Consider the following 24313-nt stretch of genomic DNA (forward strand, 5'->3'; position numbering starts at 1 on the left):
CATTACTCAGGTGATCCATTCAACACCTCTCAAAGACTGGTCAGCAAGATTACAGATTTTTTTTTTTTTAAGGCAGAGAGGTTGGTATTCTGATTTCCTTAAGGTAGTGCAGTTAGTTTTGATATCTCAAACTGGGTGTTGACACACTCACCTTCCACCCTGACCTTGATTCACTTTCTTTGTTCAAGTTCATAACCGATTGTCTTGAAATCAATCCACTTTGGAAATTTAATGTAGTTTCTTTATGTGCTATTCTCAAATAAAATAAGTCTTAAGAGTAATAGGAGTTGACTTCAAGAAAATAAATACTGTAAGGGAAAAAAGACCTGCTTTTTCTATTATAGTAGGACTTTAATTTTTATTTTATTTTACTACTTGTGTCAGGTTTCCTTTTATGGAATCCGTTTCGTAAAAGTGTTTCCATGTAGTTGTGCTGGATGTTTAAACCTGCTACTATCGATCTGGGTAGGAGTTTGCCATTTCACTCAATATCCACCGCACATCACAATAATTATAATACTTAATACGGTGCCTGCCACAATATTTTATTAAATGCATCATCTCATTTCATGCTTTTGGCTACCTAATGGAATGGGTATTGTGATTACCACTTTACAGACAAGGAGGCTAGGGCTGTGAGGAGTGTTTAGCTTGTCCAGTTAAATAGCTTGTCCACAGCTATTAGGCGGTAGAGCTAAGAACGGACTGTAAATCTGATGGGTGCTTAAACTCATTCTCCTCCTGGCCACTACGCAATAGTGCCACTCTAACAAGCGAAGCATAGCAGATCTGAGTAAAATGGATTAGCCAGGGGAAGAATTGATGCATAGACAAGTATTTTGCAAAGCAAAAACACCGCTATTATTTTTGTTAATCCAGCAGGCAGCTCTGACTTCTCCCTGTGGTGTGAAAAGGATATGCTATCCTAAATATCTACATAGAGGGATGCAACATTATAGAAATATAAGAAATAAATGATCTTCAATTATTAAAAATCTAGAGGTAGGCTGGGCACAGTGGCTCATGCCTATAATCCCAGCACTTTGGGAGGCCGAGGCGGGTAGATCACTTAAGCCATGAGTTTGAGACCTGCCTGGCTAGCATGGTGAAACCCCGTCTCTACTAAAAATACAAAAAATAAAATAAAATCACCTGGGCATGGTGGCACATGCCTGTAATCCCAGCTACTGGGGAGGCTGAGGCAGGAGAATCGCTTGAACCCAGGAGGCAGAGGTTGCAGTGAGCCAAGATAGATCACGCCACTGCATTTGAGCCTAGGCGACAGAGTGAGACTCTGCCTCAAAAAATAAAATAAATAAATAAATAGCTAGGGTATGAGATTAGCATCATCTATGTTTTTGTTTTCATGGTAATTTAGAATTTTCAAGTCACTTTCACATTACTTGGGCCATTCCCTTCTCACAGTGAATCAGGGCAATTAATATTTTTTACCTGTCACTCTAATGCGGAAATGGAAGTTCAGTGAGTTTTCTGACTTGCCATTCACTGGGCTATGGAGTGACAGAGCCTGATTCAAACCCAAGTCATCTTATTCTTTGTGTGGGGAACTGACTCTCTCATAAGTTCCCCTGCCTTGGCCCTGTCCAAGTTGTGGCCATAGAGTGCAGTTATCCCTGATAGCCCTTTACTTTCTGTGGCTCCCAGTCTGATTGTATCATCCAACTGTTGCTAAACTAAATTGTATTTACAGTCTTCCAGAATTGTTGCACTGAGTGTTGCATGTGACCTGTTACTGGGAGATTTGTGGTTGCTGTTAACATTAGCCTGTCAAGGCTACCAGTTAATATGCAAGACCACCTTCCCCCATAGGTGGTAGAGCTGTTAAGATAAGGAAACTTGCAGAGTTAGTTCTGGTCCTTAACTCATGTCATCTAACACTGGAGGTTGACAGTCAGCAACCTAAAGAATTACTAATATTGGAGTTAATTGCATTTCCTTTTTTCTCTCTCTCTTGCAAACACTTTCTTGACCCTGCCTCTTTTCTTCCCTGCCTAGACAATTATTTCCAGACCTGGGCATTTGGGTGTGTCCTTGTTTGTAAGGCCAGTATGTACTTGTTCTCCTCTTTCCTCTGATGAATAGGACTAGTGAGAAACTATTTTTGGAAAGTATTAAGCTCTTGGAGACAGTGATATCATCATTAGTCAGGCTTTGGACTCTATTAAATAATGTGCATTTTCAGTTTAATAATCCTTGACATCACTTCCAAAATGAAAAGTGATATGCTTATTCATATTATCTTTGGCATGGGAATAAAATTATTAAAATTTAATGTGAATTTTTCTTTAACATAGCGTTCTATTAAAGCCACCCAGTGCTAGGTGTTAACTTTGTATTGCCTGGTTTTTGAAGTCTCTCTAAACCTCAGTCTCTTCATCTGTCAAATGGCTCCATTACTCCCAGGGCTAATAGGTTCTGACAACTCAAACAAAAAAATGAATGTATAGGGCTAAGTCAGTCCTTGGCCATTGAACTAATGCACAGTAAGTTGTGGTATTGCTGTTAACAAAGGAATGTAAATATTTTGAGTCAATAAATAAGACCTAGGCATTGATAATATGCATTCTTGAATGGCTTCCATTGGTGTGATAAAAACATCCTGTGTATATTACTACAGTGCCCCAGTGCTGGGACTGGAATATTTTATTTTGCTGTTTTCCCCATAAATGATCAGATTATAACAAATGAGCTAATTAATATAAGTGAAAGTCCTTTGAGAAGTATGGAAGGCTTTACACATATAAGGAGATGTTATTATAATTCCATGCCAACACCAGCACTGCATTAGTGCCAGACTTTGACGTATGTTTTCTTTTATCTCCATATCAACCATCCCCAATTTGAAAATGCAGAAACGAAGGCTGAGAAAAGTTGAGTAATCTGCTAATGATCACAAAACCAGCAGGTGATGCTGGGGCATCTCTGAAGGAGCTTTCAATAAGTAAAGATAAAGAAAGGTCAATGGCAAAATATCTCCTTTATTCCTGATGGAGGCCAGGCGAGGACTAGCTTAGTGTCTGAGCCATGTGGGCCTGCTAACTGGACCCCTGAGATAGGCACACTCCCCTACCTGTTGACTGTGGTGCTGGCCCAGGCCAGGCACACTCTTTGCAGAAGTAGGCTTTGGAGAGAAGAGGAGGCTGCTCACTCTCTGTGTCCATAGATTGAAAACTGGATCTGAGCAGAACCTTCCCAGCTACCTTTCCCAAATCTGTCACTCAGATACATCGCTTTAATTTCCAGGGCTAAAGTGAATATAAAGGGTCAGGGAGAGGCCCACAGTTACACAACTGAGTTGTCTTTTCAAACTGGAAAAATCGGGAATGGGAAAGAAGTGTTTCCATTAACAAGAGGCAAAGGCAATTTCCAAGTCTAAGTCTGTGACTCAACTTCAAAGCCAAGCTTTTCCATTAAGCCCAGGCAACACCCCTCCTTGCTGAGGAAACTTAAAAGTCGGGTCAAGTTCGTCTTTAACCATCATCATATGTGGTATCCTGTTTATTATTTTTATTTTAAATTTTTGTAAATACATAGTAGGTATATATATTTATGGGTGACATGAGATGTTTTTATACAGGCATGGAGTGCATAATCACATCAGAGTAAATGGGGTATCCATCACCTCAAGCATTTGTCCTTTGTGCTACAAACAATCCAATTATGTACTTTTAGTTATTTTACAGTATACAATTAAATTTCTTTTGACTATAATCACTCTGTTGCACTACCAAATACTAGGGTCTTATACTTTTTTTTTTTTTTTAAAGAAAGGGTCTGGCCCTGTCACCCAGACTGGAGTGCAGTGGCACTACCTTGGCTCACTGCAACCTCTACCTCCCAGCTCAAGCCATCCTCCCTCCTTAGCCTTCCAGGTAGCTGGGACTACAGGCACACACCACCACGCTTGGCTCTTTTTTGTAATTTTTATAGAGATGGGATTTTGCCATGTTGCCCAGGCTGGTCTTAAACTCCTGAGCTCAAGTCGTCCGCCCACCTTGGCCTCCCAAAGTGCTGGGATTACAGACATGAGCCGTGCACCCTGCCTTTATTCATTCCTTCTGTTTTGTTTGTTTGTTTGTTTATGCGTTTTAACCATTCCCACTACCCTCCACTCCCCGCACTCCCTTACTACCCTTCGTAGCCTCTGGTAACAATCTTTCTACTTTCTATCTCTGTGAACTCAATTATTTTAATTTTTAGCTTTTACAAAGAAGTGAGAACATGAGAAATTTGTCTTTCTGTGCCCAGCTTATGCTAACATAATTACCTCCAGTTCCATCCATGTTGTTGCAAATGATAGCCTCTCATTCTTTTTTATGGCTGAACAGTACTCCATTGTGTATACATACTGCATTGTGTATGTATTTTCTATTTCTATTCGTCTGTGGATGGACACTTAGGTTGCTTCCAAATCTTGGCTGTTGTGAATAGTGCTGCAATAAGTATGGGAGTGCAGATGTCTCTTTGATATACTTCTTTTCTTTTGGGTATATACCTAGCAGTGGGCTTGCTGGATAGCATGGTAGCTCTATTTTCAGTTTTTCGAGGAACCTCCAGACTGCTCTCTGTGGTGGTTGCATTCTCAGCAACAGTGTAAGAGGGTTCTCTTTTCTCCAAATCCTGGTTAGAATTTGTTATTGCCTAACTTCTGGATAAAAGCTATTTTAACTAGGGTGAGATTATATCTCATGGTTTTGATTTAAATTTCTCTGATGAGCAGTGATGTTGAGGACTTTTTCACATACCTGTTTGCCATTTGTATGTCTTCTTTTGAGAAATGTCTATTCAGGTCTTTTGCCCATTATTATTAGATTTGTTTTTTCCTAGAGAGTTGTTTGAGCTCCTTATATATTCTGGTTATTAATCCCTTGTCAGATGGATAGTTTGTCAATACGTTCTCCCATTCTGTGGATTGTCTCTTCAATTTGCTGATTGTTTCTTTTGCTGTGCAGAAGCTTTTCAGCTTGATGTGATCCCATTTGTCTATTTTTGCTTTGGTTGTCTGTGCTTGTGGGGTATTACTGAAGAGATTTTTGTACAGTTCAATGTCCTGGAGAGTTTCCTTAATGTGTGTGTGTTTTTTTTAAATAGTTTCATAGTTTGAGGTCTTAGATTTAAGTCTTTAATTCATTTTGATTTGATTTTTGAATATGGCGAGAGATAGGGGCCTAGTTTCATTCTTTTACATATGGCTATCTAATTTTCCCAGCATCATTTATTGAAGAGACTATTATTCTTCCAATGTACATTCTTAGCACCTTTGTCAAAAATCAGTTCACTGTAGATGTATGGATTTATATCTGAGTTCTATATTCTGTTCCACTGATCTATGTGTCTGATTTTTCCCCAGCACCATGCTGTTTTGGTGGTTATATCTCTGTAGTATAATTTAAAGTCAGATAATGTGATTCTTCCAGTTTTGTTCTTTTCACTTAGGATAGCTTTGGCTGTTCTGAGTCTTTTGTAGTTCCACATACATTTTAGGATTTTTTTAAAATTTCTGTGAAGAATATCATTATTTTGATAGAGATTGCATTGAATCCATAGATTGCTTTGGGCAGTATGAACATACTGTCAAATATTTAACAATATTGATTCTCCCAATCCATGAACATGGAATATCTGTTAATCACTTTATTTCTTTTTATTTATTTATTTGTAATTTTTTTGAGATGAAGTCTCGCTCTGTTGCCCAGGCTAGAGTGGAATGGCCCGATCTCGGCTCACTGCAACTTCTGCATCCTGGGTTCGAGTGATTCTCCTGTCTCAGTCTCCCGAGTAGCTGGGATTACAGGTGCATGCCACCATACCTGTCTGATTTTCTTTTTGAATTTTTAGTAGAGATGGGGTTTCACCATATTGGACAGGTTGATCTTGAACTCCTGACCTGAAGTGATCCACCCGCCTCAGCCTCCCAAAGTGTTGGCATGAGCCACCACTGCGCCCGGCCCTGTTAATCATTTTAAATGTCTATTTGTTCAGTAATTAAATAGAGGCAAAGTTTTTTGCTAGTACTGTGGTGTGCTATGCACAGTAACATGTCAGAACAAACGTAAGTGAATAGTTGAAATTTTATATTTCGGTTTTAAGTAGATTCTAATCTGTAGGAGTAAGTCTTTACAGACAGGTAGCATGGAAATGAAATACTAATTCAGTATCTATATAAAACCATAGGTTCCATTGAATTGCTTCATTTTATAGTTAGATGGATGCTCCGTAGGAAGAGTATTTTGTTTGCCTGTATTTAGGTTATTAAACTTGAGTTATGTCTGTTCATAAACCTGAGCAAACCTCTCTGAAAACACAAAACTCAGAAGAGAAAGTACTAAGGTACCTAAAAACATGTTTAAGTGTTACTATCTGGGACAAATATTGGGACATATAGCTCAAAATAATATAGCTCATTGTTTTGATCAGGTATGAGATTTGTTCGTGTTACAACAAAGCTTCAATGAGTGGCAGAGTTGCAAGAGTAGAGAAGTTAAGAAAGGACTCAGAGGGATGTGGAATCCATGTCCTGGCACACTCTGGCTTTGATAAATATTACATGATTGCAGTGATACCTTTTTGTGAGATATAATTCATTGTTTCAATAATTAATGACACCAGTGCGTGTTTCTAAGAGTACCAAAGGTAAATAATTTACTGTAATTACCAAAGAGGAATGATATTATTTATTTATGAGAACTGTTTTTAAAAAATTGAATCTTTGTGAAAAATAACCTTAGGCTCCCCAATATAGGAGCTGTAGCTTGCCCTCCACTCCACTCATGCCAAAAAAATTAAAGGAACGTCACTACTTTGTATTAAGTATTTTGCCCTACTCTGAAGGTCTGTTGGTTTGGTTCTCCAAAAGTCGGTATAAGTTGTTGTTAAATAAGGCCAGACTGAAACCAACACCTCATCTTTGGTTAACCCATATAGAATTTGAGAACTTTCCTAAATGGTTTATTGCCTTTGGCAGGTTAGAATATTGGTTTCTTGGATTCTTATTAGAAGCTTAATTGCATACCCATTCACTAGATGTGTCCTTGCTCATTAAATGCAGATAAAGCTGTTCCTCATTAATTTTTGCATTTTCCTAGGACGTGGGTGAGATAGTGACTTGCATATAATTGCTCTACAAATTTATTTTTCAATTTGACTTCAGGGCTATTTTTTTAAAATCTGTGTAATTCAGAGTAAGTTTTTAAATTTAGATTTTATTATTACCAAAGTTTTGCAATTAAATAAAAAGCTGTATCATTCTACAAGACATACTTGTTAGGAAGAAACATAATCCCCATATACACCTTCAGTCCCCAATTTCTCCTTTCCAGAGACAAGTGCTTGGAATAATTTTTGATGACTCTTATGATGTGCTTGCATATCTCTAAATATTACATGTATATTGTTCTTGTTGATTTTTCTCCATTTCAGGAATGATTTATTGACTTCCCCAAATGAAAGCTGAAGCTTTAATTTTTTCCCACACTTTTCCTCCCCAACCATGCACACTTTGTATCCTCTCATTTCCCCAAACAGTTGTAATTTATTTTGCTTATAGCTGTATTTGATGCTTATCTTGTTACACCTATGTAAATGTTACATATGTGGTTTATATTGTGATTGCTCTTTCTTTCTTTCTTTCTTTCTTTCTTTCTTTCTTTCTTTCTTTCTTTCTTTCTTTCTTTCTTTCTTTTTCTTTCTTTTTTTTTTTGAGATGGAGTCTTGCTTTGTCACCCAGGCTGGAGTGCAGTGGCACAATCTCAGCTCACTGCAACCTCCACCTCCCAGGTTCAGGCAATTCTCCTGCCTCAGATTCCCAAGTAACTGGGATTACAGGTGCATGCCACCACTCCCAGCTAATTTTTTGTATTTTTAGTAGAGAAGGGTTTCACCATGTTGGCCAGACTGGTCTCAAACTCCTGACCTCAAGTGATCTACCCACCTCAGCCTCCCAAAGTGCTGGGATTACAGTCATGAGCCACCGCACCCGACCTGATTGCTTTTTCTTTCCAGCACAATATTTTATTTTCCCTGGGGTTTTTTCACTTGCTTGATGTCCTCTGTGCATATCAATAGTCCAACCCCAAAACTCTCCCCAAGGTGTACATATCTCTCAATATGTTCACATTCATTAGGTGATCTATCTGTCTTGTCTACTTACCTCATCTTGCTTAGAGCTTGCTTACTTATCATATTCCTTGTAGGTCCACTGCACGCAGATGTGCTCTTGGGGTCTTCCTTCATCATAACCATGAAAATTCCCTTTGATTTCTCTTGTGTTGGAGTCCATGACCTCCTTTTTCTTGGGTTAGTCCTTCATTTTGGTGGAGTACATCTTCCGGTAGTTTCCTCAGAGAGTACATGAGAAAAACGTTTTTTAAGGTTTTATATATCTGAAAATATCTGTCTAGTTCATACTTGTTTTTAGTTTAGCTGGTTATAGAATTCTGACTTGAAGTCATTTCCTGTCAGAATGTTGAAGGAATTGCTCCATTGCCTTTTACCTTCATGTTTTGCTGTTAAAAGTCTGATACAGTCACTCCATCTGTGACCATTTTTTCTCTCCATGTTTATAGGCTCTGTCTTTGTCTCCACATTCGGAAATGTTACAATGATGTACCATAATGGGTTCTGTATTCACAGTGCTGGTCACTCACTGGGTCATTTGACTCTGGCAAACTTTGTCTTCAGCTCTGGAAAAGTTTCTTAAATTGTTTCCTTAATTTATTTTCCTTTGTTCACAATTTTTTTTTTCTTTCTAGAACTTCTTTTTTTTAGACTGAGGAGGAGGATTTGAACCTCCTGAACTTATCTTTTGCTTTCTTGTATTTCTTCTCCTGTTTTCTAGAGTTAAAAATTTCTCTATACTTTCTAGGGTTTTTTCAATATATTTGTTACTTTCTAAGAGTTATTTTCCCTGAATGTTTCTTTCTTTTTTTTTTTTTAAATAAGTAGTCTATTGTTTCATGGGTGTAAAAATATCTCATCTCTCTCTAGATATTAATGGATGATTTTAAGTTTTCTTCTCCCTGAAAAGCCTGTTTCCTCCAATTTGCTTTCCTTCTGTTTGCTTGTTTGTTTTGTTTTCATACTAGATGCTTTTCTCAACTGTCTAGTGACTGACAACTGTCTACTCATTAATAAGCTCATTGGAAGCTCTCCATATCTTGTAGAGGTTGTTGTCCGTGATTTCCACTGAAGTAATAAGCCCGAACATTTCACTGGGAAATTCCAGTGGGCAGGTCAGAATCCTCAGAGACTTCCCATTTTTCTGCCTAGAACTCTGTCCCTAACTGTGTCTGGGAGACCAGTAAAGGAAGGCTGGGAGTCTGAATATTCAGTATACAATCCCCATTTTCAGTATGGTGCCTTTAGCCTTCTAGTCTCCTGCCTTTAGTCTTCTGCTAGGGTTGGTGGTAGTGATGGCAGGGGATCATTATTTGACAACCGAGGGGATTATGAAAGTCAAATCACTTTTTAAAGATAATTCTAGCCAATCCTGTTTCTCTGCTGATGTGTTTTCTCTTATTCTCTCTGTCCTTTCTGTGTGCGTATTTTTAAATATGTGACTGTCATTTTACTGAGGTTTCAGTAGGAAGCAGACTGGGGGGGAACTGTAGGCTAAAACCTTTTATCAGATTTGGTGCATTCTTAGCCATTATCTTTCCAGATACAACTTCTACTTTATTCTCTTCTTCTCTTCTATTTCTAAGGGTCCAATTTACACTTATGTTAAAATCTCTCAGTGTTCCACGTCTTATACTGTTTTCTAATTTTTTTTAACCTATCCTTCATTTTGTATATTTTTCCATTTAGGGCTCTAACTTAACCCTGTTTTATATTGTGTCTATGTCAAGAACCGACATTGTATTTAGCACTGAACCAATGCCCATTTGATTCCTTCTTATGTATATTCTAGTGTTCTATCCCTTTTAATTTATTTTCTCTATCTTTCCCTGTGTTTTTGTAAACATACTAATCATAGTTATTATAAAGCACTTATTAGCTTACCTCAGAATCTGGATGGCCTAGGAGTCTATTTATAGTGTCTATCTAGCTTGGTTTGGTTTTATTTCGTTTTTCTGTTTTTATCCATCCACTCTGACCATGCTTGGCAATTTTTCACTTTATGCTAGACATGGTGTATAAAAAATTGTGGACACACTAGACATGGTGTATAAAAAATTGTGGACACACCCAAAGGTGATATATTCCTCCACAGAATGTTTGCCCTCCCTCTGCTAGGCAAATAGAATAGTGAATTTTAATTCAGTAAAGATTTTGCTGAAATGAGGCTGGTCTGCAGCCCTGGTGAAAGCTCACACTACCTCTGTTTTCCCCCCAGCTCACCAGCCTCCTTATTTAAAATTGTGGTATGATCTTCAAATCTCTTCCCATTATAAGTTCTAAACGTTTAGGTCATTTTCTTATTAACTGCCAAAAATCTCCATTATGCTCTTCAGAGATATTTCTGGTTAGGTTTTGAGCTTCCTGTTCTGCACAGCTTCAGAATTCAGCACATGTTCTTGGCAGGAAACTGTAGCATGCTTGAGGCCACCCAAATCTCCACCAAAACTCTCCTGGCTTTTCTATTCAACAACAGTGATCCCTGTAGGTTAAAAGTACAAATCTGTTTGCACTGGTAACTCACAAAAGCCTGTAAGTTAAAAATGGGCAACAGAAAGTCAACTCAACTCCTGAAGATGTTTCCCCTCCCAGAGTTTGGTAGTTCTTTTAGTTCTTGATGCTTCAGTCACACTCTCTGCTGCATTCAGATACAATTTCTGTATTTTATCTGGCTTACTTGGCAGAAGCACTAGGTTGCTACTAGCTACTCTGCCCCACTTGGAACCAGAAGTCATTAAGATTGAATTTTTCGTTTTTTATTTTGAGAATTGGGAAAAAAAATTACAGTGTTATAGGATTAATTTGGAGACATGTTGAAGTGCTTAAAATCATAGTTGGAGCTAGTTCTATGATATTTCTTTGCCATGTCAGTTACCCAGGGAGCTTTCTTAAAAGATTAAAATAAAACAAGATATCAATAGACTTTATTTTCTAACATTATGATACTCAGATTTCAATGTATTTCTATAGAGGAGAATTTAAAAATGATTTATGTTGAATGTAAGTCTATCTGGAATTAGAAGAATACGGTTATATTTTATATGTGTAGAGAAACCAGTCTTGTATGGTTTGTTGATGTAATTTAATTTACCATTTTATTTTTCAGCATCTAACATTCACAAGGGAATTTGATTCAGATTCTCTTAGACATTACAGCTGGGCTGCAGACACCTTAGACAATGTCAATCTTGTTTCAAGCCCCATTCATTCTGGGTAAGTAACCTAAATGTCACTTTTGATTATCCTACTACATGAACAGTGCATTCATTATTTACAGTCATAAATTCACATCAACAAGCTTCATATATAAGAATATATTCATGTATAAAATGTATATTCATTAGTATATGTGAAACGTATTTGTAAATCATTATTAAATTTTCTTTCTAGGTAATTCTGTATGAGTTTTTTTTGAGAAAAATTTAATTTTGTTAGAAAAAATAATGAAATTATTGATACAACAAACTTTCCTGGCTATTCTAATCTTCTAGGTCTTTACTTTTACTTTTCAGAAAATTTCCTTTTAAATTTTTTAAAATTTGAAACATAGTGATTTTCTTTATTTTACTTTTCTATTCAAAAGAAATTTTCTAGGTATCTGATTTTCTTTCCAATAGAAAATTTAATATGTAAATATGCCGGTTAATTTACCTTAACTGACTTTTGTGCTTCCCTTAATGATAGAAGAATTTCTGTCAAATATTTAGTGGTTGTTTTTGTTTTTGACTGGGTCTGGCTCTGTTGGCCAGGCTGGAGTGCAGTGGTGCAGTCTTGGCTTACTGCAACCTCTACCTCCTGGGCTCAAGCCATTCTCCCATCTCAGCTTCCTGAGTAGCTGGGACCACAGGTACGCACCACCATGCTCGGATAATTTTTGTTTTTTTTCATAGAGATGAAGTCTCACCATGTTGCCTAGGCTGTTCTCAAACTCCTGAGCTTAAGCAATCTGCCCGCCTTTGCCTCCCAAACTGCTGGGATCACAGGCCTGAGCCACCACACCCAGCAAATATTTAGTTTTTAAATGAGCAGTAAGCTCTGGTATTGTCATTTTTTTTTCTCATATGATACAGGTCTTTGATTTGACAAATGATTTGTTTTGTGTGATTTTCCTTTTAAAAGAATATATAAATTTGAACTTTCAAGTTGGTGCCTTCTGCATTTCTGAAATAAAATTACAAATAAGTTGTATTAATTTGTAATTAGAGAAAAGAAATGAATAAAAGAATAAAGATATTTACTTAAAAAAAAAAACATTTTTTTTTTACATGAGGAGACAGCCTCCTTATGCTGCCTCCCTGGTCAATGGAATTTGAGGCAGGAGACTAAAAGGGGACCTGCTTTAGTTACTGAATTAATAAATTAGTGTTTCTTTAGATACTGGATTCTTCATCTTTGGGTAACTCAAATTTGGGATAATTGACATCCGTATAAGTAGAATCAAAATAATTCATTAAAATGATGAATATCTCAAAGTATTTTTGCCTTTGAAATTGGCATTTAGGCCATAAGTTAATTGTGGTCAAGGACAAGGGCAGATTATTTTGAAATTAAATAAATTAACAATAATTAACATTCATGAAGTGCTTCATATATTATATGAAGTATTTGCTGCTGCTCCTAATTAAAATAAATTGTAATAGCTAATGTTTACTTACTTCTTGTCATGTGCCTGGCATTGTGCTAAATCTTTTACATGTGTTGTCTCATTTATATTTACTTGAACTTTATAATGATACTGTGAGGTACATATTACTCATTATCCTCATTTTACAAATAAAAAATCAGACTCAGGAATGCTTCAGGTTAAAGTATAGTTATAGATTTCGGCTTTGTAATACTACAATTCTGAGAAACAGATCAATATCATTCAAATGGGAATAATTGACATGAAAGTGCTTCATAAATTATAAACTTTATGGTGGCTTTTGAGTTATTAACATTGCATTTCTTTAACTCAATTAGAAAAACCTTGAATTATTATAATTTTAAACTGCTAAAAATATTTAATTTATATTCGATGCATATCAGTCTAATGTTAGAAAAGCAAAAAAAAATCAGATTCAAGAAGGAAAATATACAACATTTGGGATACATTTAGGGAGCAAACATGTTGAGTTGTTTGAATCACGCTTGATGAATTGCCTCCATATTTCAAAGACTCGAAACTATCACTTTGTATTCTCTACAAATCAAAGACAAGGTACTAGGGCTTAATTTAGTAAACTGAGAAGTTGAAGAAACATGATAATAAAATCAGAAATGAACTTTCCCATACATTAAAAACAATGAAGTATTTGAGTATGCAGGTTATGTCCCCTTCACCTTGAACGTTATTGACGTTATTGAAGACAACTGACACAATAGACACGTGCAGGAAAGCAAAAGTAATGGCAGCAGGTGTGGGCTTATTTGAGAAGGAAAATATAGACCTGGTGTAGACTTAGAAATATTTCACTGATGCCAGATCCTTGCAGTTTATGCACCTACGTAAGGCAGATATTTTTCTAGGTTGTCCCACAAATGCCAAATGCCCTGGTTTCATTTTCTGATGGTTTTTGTTTTTCCTTTGCTTGTCATTGACATTTTCTGTTGCTTGCTTCTAATTATATTACATTAATTTTTCCCATTTGCTTTCTAAATTATTTTGCAGCTATTCTTCTCCACTTCCTCAGTATGATTCAAGGTGATAACTGTGTCCTTTATGTGAACCATCCTTTTGTATTTTAATTTATGTGAATTTTCCCATAGTTAGATCGTGTCAATGTCTGTAGTATATCAGCATTTGTCATCCTGCTGTTCCTAAAACTAGAAACATTCATGTATTAGTTTTAGGATCATTTGTAGAATTTGTGCTATAGTTTAAATATTAATAAGATACAAATATTATTACATATTACCTTTTAATTTGTTCTATAAGTTATGTTGCATGACTTTTTTACACGGAATATGTAAGACGGGTTTGTAAAACAAATCACTGTATTTTATAATGTTATTAAATAATAGGACCCAGGTCCTGTTTAATGAATAGTCCCACTTTTCCTCAGTCTGTTGACTCCATGAAGTTGAGAACCTCAGAACAATAAATGGTTGCTGATGAGCCCCAGCCATGCACTGTGTGCTATACAGAACACAGAGAAAGAGACGCTTCCAGTTTGTTGTTAATATCATCTTAACTAGTGTTTTTTCCATTGGTTCTGATATTCTTTGCAGCTGAGCTATTTTTATTTTAATTCTGATAAACTGTACCTTCAGTCCGCTCAGCTCCAATCAGCTATCTACCTATCCACCCATCAGTCAATTAGTATTAGTAACCAAGTCTCACCTACACAGTTTCTAAGCAAAATAGTTTTATTCATTGATTTATTCAGTAAATATTTATCATGTCCCTATTTTGTGCTAGAATTGTGTTTGGCTCTGCAGGTCAAGCAGTGAACAAGACAGACCCAATCAGAATTACTATCTAAATTGTTGAGACTCAGCGGTTGCCAGGGCAAATATTCCCCTCTCAGTGGAAACACTCCGGTGTCTGTGTATGTGTGTACTGACACAACTGAATCTTCAAGCCCAAAATTTGTCGTGAATCGTTTTCAATCCATTCTGTTACTATTATTCCTAATGAAAAATTGATTTCGTAGTTACAACTACTAAATGCAGGGAATGATTAGATTTTGTCTTATAATATTGCCATATTGCCTCGTTACTGAATAAAAGTAGTTGTTAAATATACATATGTCTAAGAAAATGTAGGCAGCCCAGAGCAATTTCAGGTGAGCCTCATGTCTTTTAGCATTGGTAACAATTCATCCCAACACTTGTTCAAGTGAACAAGTATCTTTTTCTTTGACTAGGGAGAAGTGATTTTGTTTTCTTTTGTTTTGAGAGAGTCAGTGTTTTCCCCTTTAACTTGATTAGCATAGTGGTCCCAATCTCCCAAAATCGATAGAATGTTATAAAAGACATAAATTATTTCAGAGCAAAATGGTTAAATCCAAAACGAGCAAAAGGGTGTGAAGATGAATCCACCTTACTGATGAGGAGAGTTGGTTCTAGGAATCTGATGGGCTGAAAAATGATCGCCAGCCCATTGCCTCTCCCTGTGGGGATCACAGGCCAGTTTGCTTGAAAAGGTTACTCTTTCAAGGTCAAGAGGTATCATTCTTCAGAAGAGGGTCCCCAGCTAGGGGTCTTAAATTCTGTTTGCAGGATGTTAGCATTGTTTTTAGAGGAAAAAATAGTAAAGAATTTTGATGGATGGGATTTTTTTTTCCAAAAACACTTTAAGAATTCAGACAATTTTCCAGTTATCACCATTTTGTACTGTGCTAGTAATCTATATTTTCATATGTGGAAACTAGAATACAGGGATATATTTGTGTTCCGCTATCTGACCTTAACTCTTCCACACATTGAACTCACTGATTGATGTTTACTTATAGCTCTGTGATAGTAACTGTGTTAAAAGTCTGTGATGATGATAGTGGAACCGTGCATACGTGATAGAAGACAGTGATTCCACTATGCTTCTACCCAAATATTACAGTTAATTTCTTTACACTGCCGTACCTATTAATACATGCAGACTGTTTTTTCCTTATTAGCTCTAATAAAAGGCCAATGACAGAATTATATAATTTAGAGCCACTTTCTAAAAGTCTAAGTTCCATTTTTTAATTGTATAAAATATTCAAATTTAGGTTATTTCAGACAGCTTTTAAGCCCATATTTATACTGAAAACATTTAATGCCTTTCCATCAAAATCACCTTAGCAAATCTAGTCATCTCCTGCTTTTATTCTTATATTCTACTTTATCATAGTAAAAATTAGTGTTGGTATGATTAAATATACATTCATTTTATGAGTCATAAATGTCAAGACATACTGTGGAGTTTCATCTTACTTGTAGGAGACCATATGGCAGCATATGGCAAAAACCACTCATAGTTAAAATGACCTTTGAATATAAAGACCACAGTTTTTTTTTTTTTTTTTTAAATGCATGAGAATCCTCTTAATAGACAGTTTTTTACTCCAGTTTTGAAACCTCCCTTATTCCTTCCATTTGAGCCTGGTAAAGTAGTTGGCTTTTCTGTTTGGGGCCATGTTCCACCAAAATAAGTTGTGTTTCAGTTTTTGCAAAGTGCACAAGTTAAATGCATGTTTGATGTGACTCCACCGTATTTACTTCCGGTTTATCTTTAAAGAGAGGAAATGACAGCTACGTTGTCTGTCACTTTAAATAAACTTGAACATTTAATTTCAAAACTTGCTGTGAACACGGTTTATTTCCATCCTTGAATTGGCCTCTGATCTTCTCCCCACAGGTTTCTGGTTAGCTTTATGGTGGACGCGAGAGGGGGTTCCATGAGAGGAAGCCGTCACCATGGGATGAGAATCATCATTCCTCCACGCAAGTGTACGGCCCCCACTCGAATCACCTGCCGTTTGGTAAAGAGACATAAACTGGCCAACCCACCCCCCATGGTGGAAGGAGAGGGATTAGCCAGTAGGCTGGTAGAAATGGGTCCTGCAGGGGCACAATTTTTAGGGTAAGTTGTTTTGTCAATGTTAACCTTGGCCCTCACAACGCATCTTTGATTTTCTTTACCCTTGTTAACTCAAAGAGTTAACTCTTAAAACTGCTTGGTTGGACCTGATTGAGTATACTTTTTGTAAAGTGTCAAAGGTCACAAAGCTGTGTGATTCTGTGAAAGGCTAATAGGCTGATACTTTCTTAACTCAGTTTGCTGGTCAAGGCTTTTACTAACCGAGAAGCATGTTCTCTGCTCAGCAAGTGCACGGAGCCCCAGTGGTCCCTGTAGAAGTCAAGGCACCATTCCAGGGAAAAAATACAGATGCTGGAATTATTTTACCACATTGAATATATGGCTGCTTTGGGGACATGTCTTTTTAAAGAAAATTTTTCGGGAAACAGTTCATTGTGATATGGTATTTTACAAAAGGAAAAATAAATTTAATTCATTTTCTGAGGTGGCACTTGGGTGCAAATCAGGCAGGCTCTGTCGTGACTGACAGTTTGTTCACAATTTCCCCTTCTCGTTTCTCTTTCTGCTGCATGGATGTTATTCAGTAAACTGCATCTTCCTACCAATCCTCCCCCTGTAAATGAGGGTGAGAGCTTGGTTAGCCGAATCCTGCAGCTTGGGCCTCAAGGAACAAAATTTATTGGGTAGGACCTTTATAGACAAGATACAGAATGTCTACAATTTTTTTTTTCCATTTTCAATTTTTTTCTGTCACACCCATGGTCTGATTCTTGTCTTAAGTTTATTTTTATTTTTTAAGTTTTTTTTAAATGCTTTCAGTTGATGTGTGTCACTGAAAGAAAAAAAAATCATAGTGGCTTGACTTAATGTAGCACCGCTACCTATCTTGTGCTTTTCAAGCATGTGGAATTCACTGCAAGCATTCTGCTTTCATAACTTCGTGCTTTTGTAAACCTTTCTTTAATTTGAAATGTTTCTTCTGAATATGATACTTTTTAAAGACAGCGACAGTCTTTAACCCAGTGTAAGAGAAGGTATTTGCAGGCTTTGAGTCAAAATTTGCTATCAATTTTATGTCTGTACACCTGTGTGTGTGTGCGCGTGCATGTATGTGTGTGTAATCAGATCTTTTAAAAGCACATGAGTACTGTGTAATTTTTTATGGGCTTTGAGAAGAAGTCATCAATAAGTAAACTAATTTTGAAAAGTGTTGGGACAGTAAGATATTTAAATAAAAGTAAATAGACAGCAGATAGAATCTTCTTTTAAAGTTATAAAATGGTTTTGTTTGGTTTTGCTTAAGCTGAAATGCACTGGTATTTGTTGTTTGTTCGCTTGTCTGTTTGATTGTTGTATTTGCCTTGGCAGTCTGCATGAAGAAACCTGTTAATGAAAAGCTATGCTTGGCTTTCACCTTGGTCAAAGACCCTTGTTCATACCTTCTCTCCAATATCATTGAGCATCATACATAAAGCCACATTCCTTAAATATTTACAGAGACAGTATCTAACACATTAACCTACAAAGATTGTATCTTGTTCTCAAAACTAAATACAATTTAATGTTTAATTATAAAGTGTAGTTAAGAACTCTTATAAATACCTTAATCTTGAAATTATTAATACTGCTAAGAACACTTGATTTTGTTTCTACCTATTGAAGAATAAAGGCATTATAAAAATTATTTTGTAATCTTTAATTTGAATTCTGATTTTGCCAAAAGCAAAATGATCATATTTATCATCCCCGTTTTAAGCGAATGCTCTTCCAATAAATCGATATTCATGTTTTTATTTATGTTATTTGATCATTATAATGATGATCCCTTTTTCTGCTCTTACTTATTTAAGTCTGTATCTTCTGTTATCACATATACCTAAACACACAGGTTAAGAAGTGGGGTTCCATACAACCTCTGTAGGAGAATAATGATACTGTCTACTTAAATGTCATAAAATAAAGCTGCACAATCCAACTACATAAACTGTGTGTGATTGTGGTCTGCTTACTTCCATTCATCTCTTTTAGTATTTATCCTATTTTAAAATTTAACAAAATTATTTCCCGTGGCTTGATTGGCTATGTTCAATTTGCAGCCATTCTTTTACATTCCTTTGCAAAAGGACACTGTCAAAAATTACTGTGTCGTTACATGACCATTGCAAACCAACAAGTACTTTTTCAGAAAGTGTAAGTATTCCTATGCAGGTTATATTAGAGCCAGGAATTGAAGCTACCTACTACCATTTCACAAATTGAAAAGCACAGGAACTCTCTTAACCATATGGCCATGAAAGGCATGGAATCTGCCTGTTGGAGGAGTTGTTATCATATTGATTGTTTTCTTGCTAAGGAGAAAATATAGCAATCATCTTTCAAACTAGCAACTTTATAGAATTTTTTTTTTTAAAGAAATGACTGTGTCCTTTTAAATCATTAGCATTTGTATAATATACCTATTGTGTCTTTTAAAAATGGACCAACTTTCTTATGGTCTACTTTTATAACTTTCTATTCTGATTCAAAATTCCTATTTATATGTACTGAAAAAGTTTTCCTGTTAAATCCAATGCCTAACATATGGTAGTCCTCCAAGAACTGTTTGTGAGTGAATGAATGATGGCATGTTATCAGGCTTCGAAAATATTCTTTAATTAGCAAATGATTCTGCAGCTTTGAAATCATTCCCAACCTTAGTGGCACCTCTGATTTTCAAATGAATACTGTTAATGAAACATTTTTTAAGTACGATACTCTAAATATATTTAATTTGATACCAAAATAATGTGGATTTTTTTTCCAGCCCTGTCATAGTGGAAATCCCTCACTTTGGGTCCATGAGAGGAAAAGAGAGAGAACTCATTGTTCTTCGAAGTGAAAATGGTGAAACTTGGAAGGAGCATCAGTTTGACAGCAAAAATGAAGATTTAACCGAGTTACTTAATGGCATGGATGAAGGTAATAATGATGGCTCCTTGGTTCCTTAAATGTCTGCAGGCAGAAATTAAAGGAATGACTAGATTACGTAAAACAGGACTTGAATTTCGCACATTTGTATTTTAAGCTAGGACCCAAGTTCTTCAGCTTTTTTTTTTTTTTTTTTGGACAGAGTCTCGCTCTGTCGCCCAGGCTGGAGTGCAGTGGCACAATCTCAGCTCACTGCAGGCTCTGCCTCCCGGGTTCACGCCATTCTCCTGCCTCAGCCTCCCCAGTAGCTGGGACTACAGGCGCCTGCCACCACGCCCGGCTGAGTTTTTGTATTTTTAGTAGAGGCGAGGTTTCACCATATTAGCTAGGATGGTCTTCATCTCCTGACCTCGTGATCTGCCCGCCTCTGCCTCCCAAAGTGCTGGGATTACAAGCGTGAGCCACCACACCCAGCCAAGTTTTTCAGCTTTTATTGCTGTTTTCTATATCATAAGGCATGAAGTTCCATTTAATCTAACAAACTTTATTCTCCGTAATATAGAAGTGTAAGTAATTTTGATGATTCCATCTTTAATCACATACATCAATCCTTCCAATACCAGAGAAAGTTTTCTAAGTCAAAAATGGGCAAAAAGAGGGTGAAATAATAATGGAAGGTATGCAAGGCATGCTGAGCATTTTGAAGAAAATATGTTCACATTTTCTTTTTGAAAAGAAAGTCCAGAATTATTTCTGGACTCTTTCAGCTTTTTCAAGTTTCTGCCAGATAATTTCAGTATCCTTCATAAATTTTTAATTTCTCTTGGGCCATAATTAGTTTCTAAAAAATGTTTCAGGGTAATTATTGGAGTCTGTGGTGTTTCAGTGTCTTATTCTTTGACTTAGTAAGACTGGTATGTCTGAGCATGTCACTTTTTCATACACAACTTCTTCAGGCTGTCTGACCCTAAGAACCAGAGCAGTTTTTCTTAGTAGACATTGGGAATAGTCTGGTTTTGAGAATAGGTGTTTGATGCAGAGTTTTCCTTTAAAAATGTAAAAAAGAAATTAGAGAACAGGCTCACCATAAAGTCTGATGCTGAAAGAAAAATATCAGAGCTAATTCTTCCTTTATACTCACTTCCTAATCACTCCAAATTAGGAATTATTTAAATAATAGCTTTATTAGAGATATAATTCATATTCCATAAAATCCACTCTTTTTTAATTCACTGATTTTTGGAATGCACTCAGCATAGTCTCCAGTCGGTTTCAAGGTGTGAACAAAGGAGCGAGATGAACTGTAGGGTACTTGAGGAATAACCTTGTGCAAATTTCTCGATCTCTGAGCCTCTGATTCTTCTGCAAAATGGAGATTACCTTCCTAACTTCCTGCAGTTATTGTTGAGAATAAATAGAATAATTAGGTGAGGCACATACGAAATACAGTTCTTGTTATGTAGTAAGCCCTTGATAATTATGAGTTATTATCACCATTATATTTATTCTATAGAAAAAATTGTCATGCCAAAGGTTTAGTATAAGACACAGTTACCACCAACCATGAATTTAAAGATGTCTTTACAGCAAGGTAGAGGGAAAATAGTAATTGTTGAATGTCTAGCATTCATGAGGCACTGATAAATACCTTCATATGTGAAAACTTAAAAAGAAAGGATAGCACTGCAAATCAGGTGGTTTTAATTCCACCTTACTTATAAGGAAACTGAAGTTCAGAGATGTCAAGTAACATATCTAACGTTATCCCACTGAGTAGTAAGGCTGAGGTCCAAATCTACATCTACTTCTTTTCTTTTCTTTATTTTATTTTATTTATTCTCTTGAGATGGAGTCTCACTCTGTCACCCAGGTTGGAGTGCAGTGACACAATCTCGGCTCACTGCAGCCTCCGCCTCCTGGGTTCAAGTAGTTCTCCTGCCTCAGCCTAAACTAAGGCTCAGAAAGATTGAGTACTAAGCTCAAACCTACACATGTAGGCTTGTTACATAGGTAAACTCGTGTTGCCAGTGTTTATTATACAGATCATTCTTTCACCCAAGTTCTAGGCCTAGTACCTACTAGTTATTTTTTGTGATCTTCTCACTCCTCCCACCCTCTACCTTCAAGTAGGCCCCAGTGTCTGTTGTTCCCCTTTGTGTCCACAAGTTCTCATTTAGCTCCCACCTATAAGTGAGAATATGCAGTATTTGGTTTTCTGTTCCTGCATTAGTTTGCTAAGGATAATGGCCTCCAGCTCCATCCATGTTCCTGCAAAAGACAGGATCTCATTCTTTTTTATGGCTGCATAGTATACCAAGGTGTGAAGAAATGACGATATAATCTTCTGTCTTGGATTCTATGAGCTATTTTGGAAAACTAGATAGCATTTCTTTGCCACATTTTAAAGACCAGATAAACTTTGGTTCCATTTTAGACAATTCAGATGAAATGCAAATACTTCCAGGCTTAAAGAATCAAGCACTGGAGGCCACTAGAGCAAAAATGAGGATGGAATTTTCAAGGCACAGGTTTTCTTCATGTATTAAACTTAATAGTAATGAAGGAACCATTACACACATTTTATAACTGAAGCTCAGTTAATCAAATTGTATGCCAAACTCGAGCCCTTCTCGCCACTCTTTTCATATCCCCAACCACACTTCATTCTTGTCAGAACTTTTCTCTCTTCAAAAACAGACCGGCAACAATAAAACCCAAATCTGTCTTTTTAAAAAGACAACTTATCTTTTTCCTTGAAGGTGCAGCTCTTCAAAGTTCTAGTTCACAGAGAAGCATAAGCATAGTTTAAGAGGTTTCATCTTTTTTATGTTCTTTTATCCTCTCTACTCTGTTCCTCTCCCATTTTGCTACTGAATAACTGTTAATTAACAAGATAAAAATACTTACTGAATGAAAGCAGTGATCAGATCACTCAAGGTTTCCTTAAAAAAGAGAAATAGGCCGGGCGCGGTTGTTCAAGCCTATAATCCCAGCACTTAGGGAGGCCGAGGCAAGTGGATTACGAAGTCAAGAGATTGAGGCCATCTTGGCCAACATGGTGAAACCCCGTCTCTACTAAAAATACAAAAATTAGCTGAGTGTGGTGGTGTGTGCCTGTAGTCCCAGCTACTCGGGAGGCTGAGGCAAGAGAATCACTTGAACCCGGGAGGCGGAGGTTGCAGTGAGCCAAGATCATGCCACTGTACTCCAGCCTGGCAACAGCAAGACTCTGTCTCAGAAAAAAAAGAGAAATAAATTGTCCTGCCATTATTTAATATAACATACTAATTTCATAACAATTAAGCTTTATCTGTCATCTGTGGCAAGTGACCCTTGATAATGCCTGTCTTGTTATAAATGTCTATTTTGTCAACCCCTTCTCCATAGATGAATTCTATGTGCTACTTTATAACCAATCTATATGCTACTTTTATAACCAGTTCTATTGTAGGTTCTTCTTTGAAAATCTTAAAACTCAAGTATTTAAAAATCATTTTAGCAAATATTCTGATCACTGATTTTTATTAACACAATTGTAAAGATCGGTTTATGTACCTATAGTGTGTTAAAATGTGTGAAGCCTTTCCATGTACGTAATCAAATTTAGCTGTTAGAATAACTCCTGGGAAGGATAATTTGCCCCATGTAATGTGGTGGTTGGGATCATGATTTATGGAAGTTACACAGACTAGACTTCTCATCTTGGCTCCACCACTTATTCGTTCTGTGACCATAACCAAGCACTCAGTCTCTGAGCCTTGGTTGAAATGTGTAAAGTGAGGATGTCTAATAGTGAACAAATAGGGAATAGATGAGCTAATATATGTAAAGTTCCTAGCGTGATGCCTGATATATGAGAATCAATCAGTGTTTAGTCATAGTCACAGCTGCCATGTAAGTTGTGCAGGAGAGCAAATGGGATCTGAAATCCTGCCCTTTTCACTTGTCAAGCCATCTGCCCTGACACTGGCCTGTAAGACATAGGGGTACTTTTTTCTAATTTGCTCAAAGCTGCTATCTAGTTGCCAAGCTGTGTACCTACAAGGTCGTGTACACCCCAAGTGGGCACCCTTTTCCAAATCGTACAAAGACACTACATCAGCTAGTGAAAGCACTGGTCATGGTTGATTATGGTGACACACACTCAACATCACCACCACCCAGTTGGGAAACAGTAAATAGATTTAGTCTTCCAAAACCTGGACTTCTGTCTCCACACCTAGTTGTCTCTCTGCACTGCTCCTTTGCCTCTGTATGCTCTCAAATGAGTGATGCCTGTGAAAGTGCTTTGTGTAGAACAAAAGAGCCACATATATGTCAGCTAGTATTTAAATTTTCCATTACTAATGAAGGCACCTCTTAGTTTCTTTGTATGACACAAAAAACATGGCATATATTCAGGAAAAACAGTAGCTGCAAAATAAGGGGGAATTAAAAGTTACTCCTTATCGCCAGCAAGCCCAGGGACTAAAACATCAGCGGTTTTGCTAATGAAGTAGGTGTGTTAGCAAAGATCTATTGAAGAGGCTAGAATCACACGAAGGACAGTTGGTCTGGGTGTGAAGAACCTGCCATCACCACTAAGGTATCATGCAACAGGAACAACCTTTCACTTTGGCAGCAGACATAGATCTTGTTCTAGTCTTTGTCAATTTTTGTTTTCTCAGCAGAGAGAAAGATGCTGCAAACAGAAAACATTCATTCCCCCCACCAAATTATAATGTACTGAACTGAATTCATTTTTTTTTTTTTTTTTTTTTTTTT

At 36.7% G+C, this 24313-nt stretch overlaps 1 protein-coding gene across 1 annotated transcript in view; it reads left to right on the forward strand.

Moving 5' to 3' along the window:
• Positions 1–24313, forward strand: part of ANK3 (ankyrin 3) — a 366065-nt gene that overhangs the window by 268199 nt on the left and 73553 nt on the right. Inside the window, 3 exon segments of the mRNA XM_017855490.1 lie at positions 11243–11349; positions 16460–16684; positions 19446–19600. Of these exon segments, the coding sequence (XP_017710979.1) occupies positions 11243–11349; positions 16460–16684; positions 19446–19600 (487 nt within the window).

The sequence above is a fragment of the Rhinopithecus bieti genome, unplaced genomic scaffold, assembly GCF_001698545.2.
Source record: "Rhinopithecus bieti isolate Rb0 unplaced genomic scaffold, ASM169854v2 scaffold_39703, whole genome shotgun sequence".
NCBI lineage: Eukaryota > Metazoa > Chordata > Mammalia > Primates > Cercopithecidae > Rhinopithecus > Rhinopithecus bieti.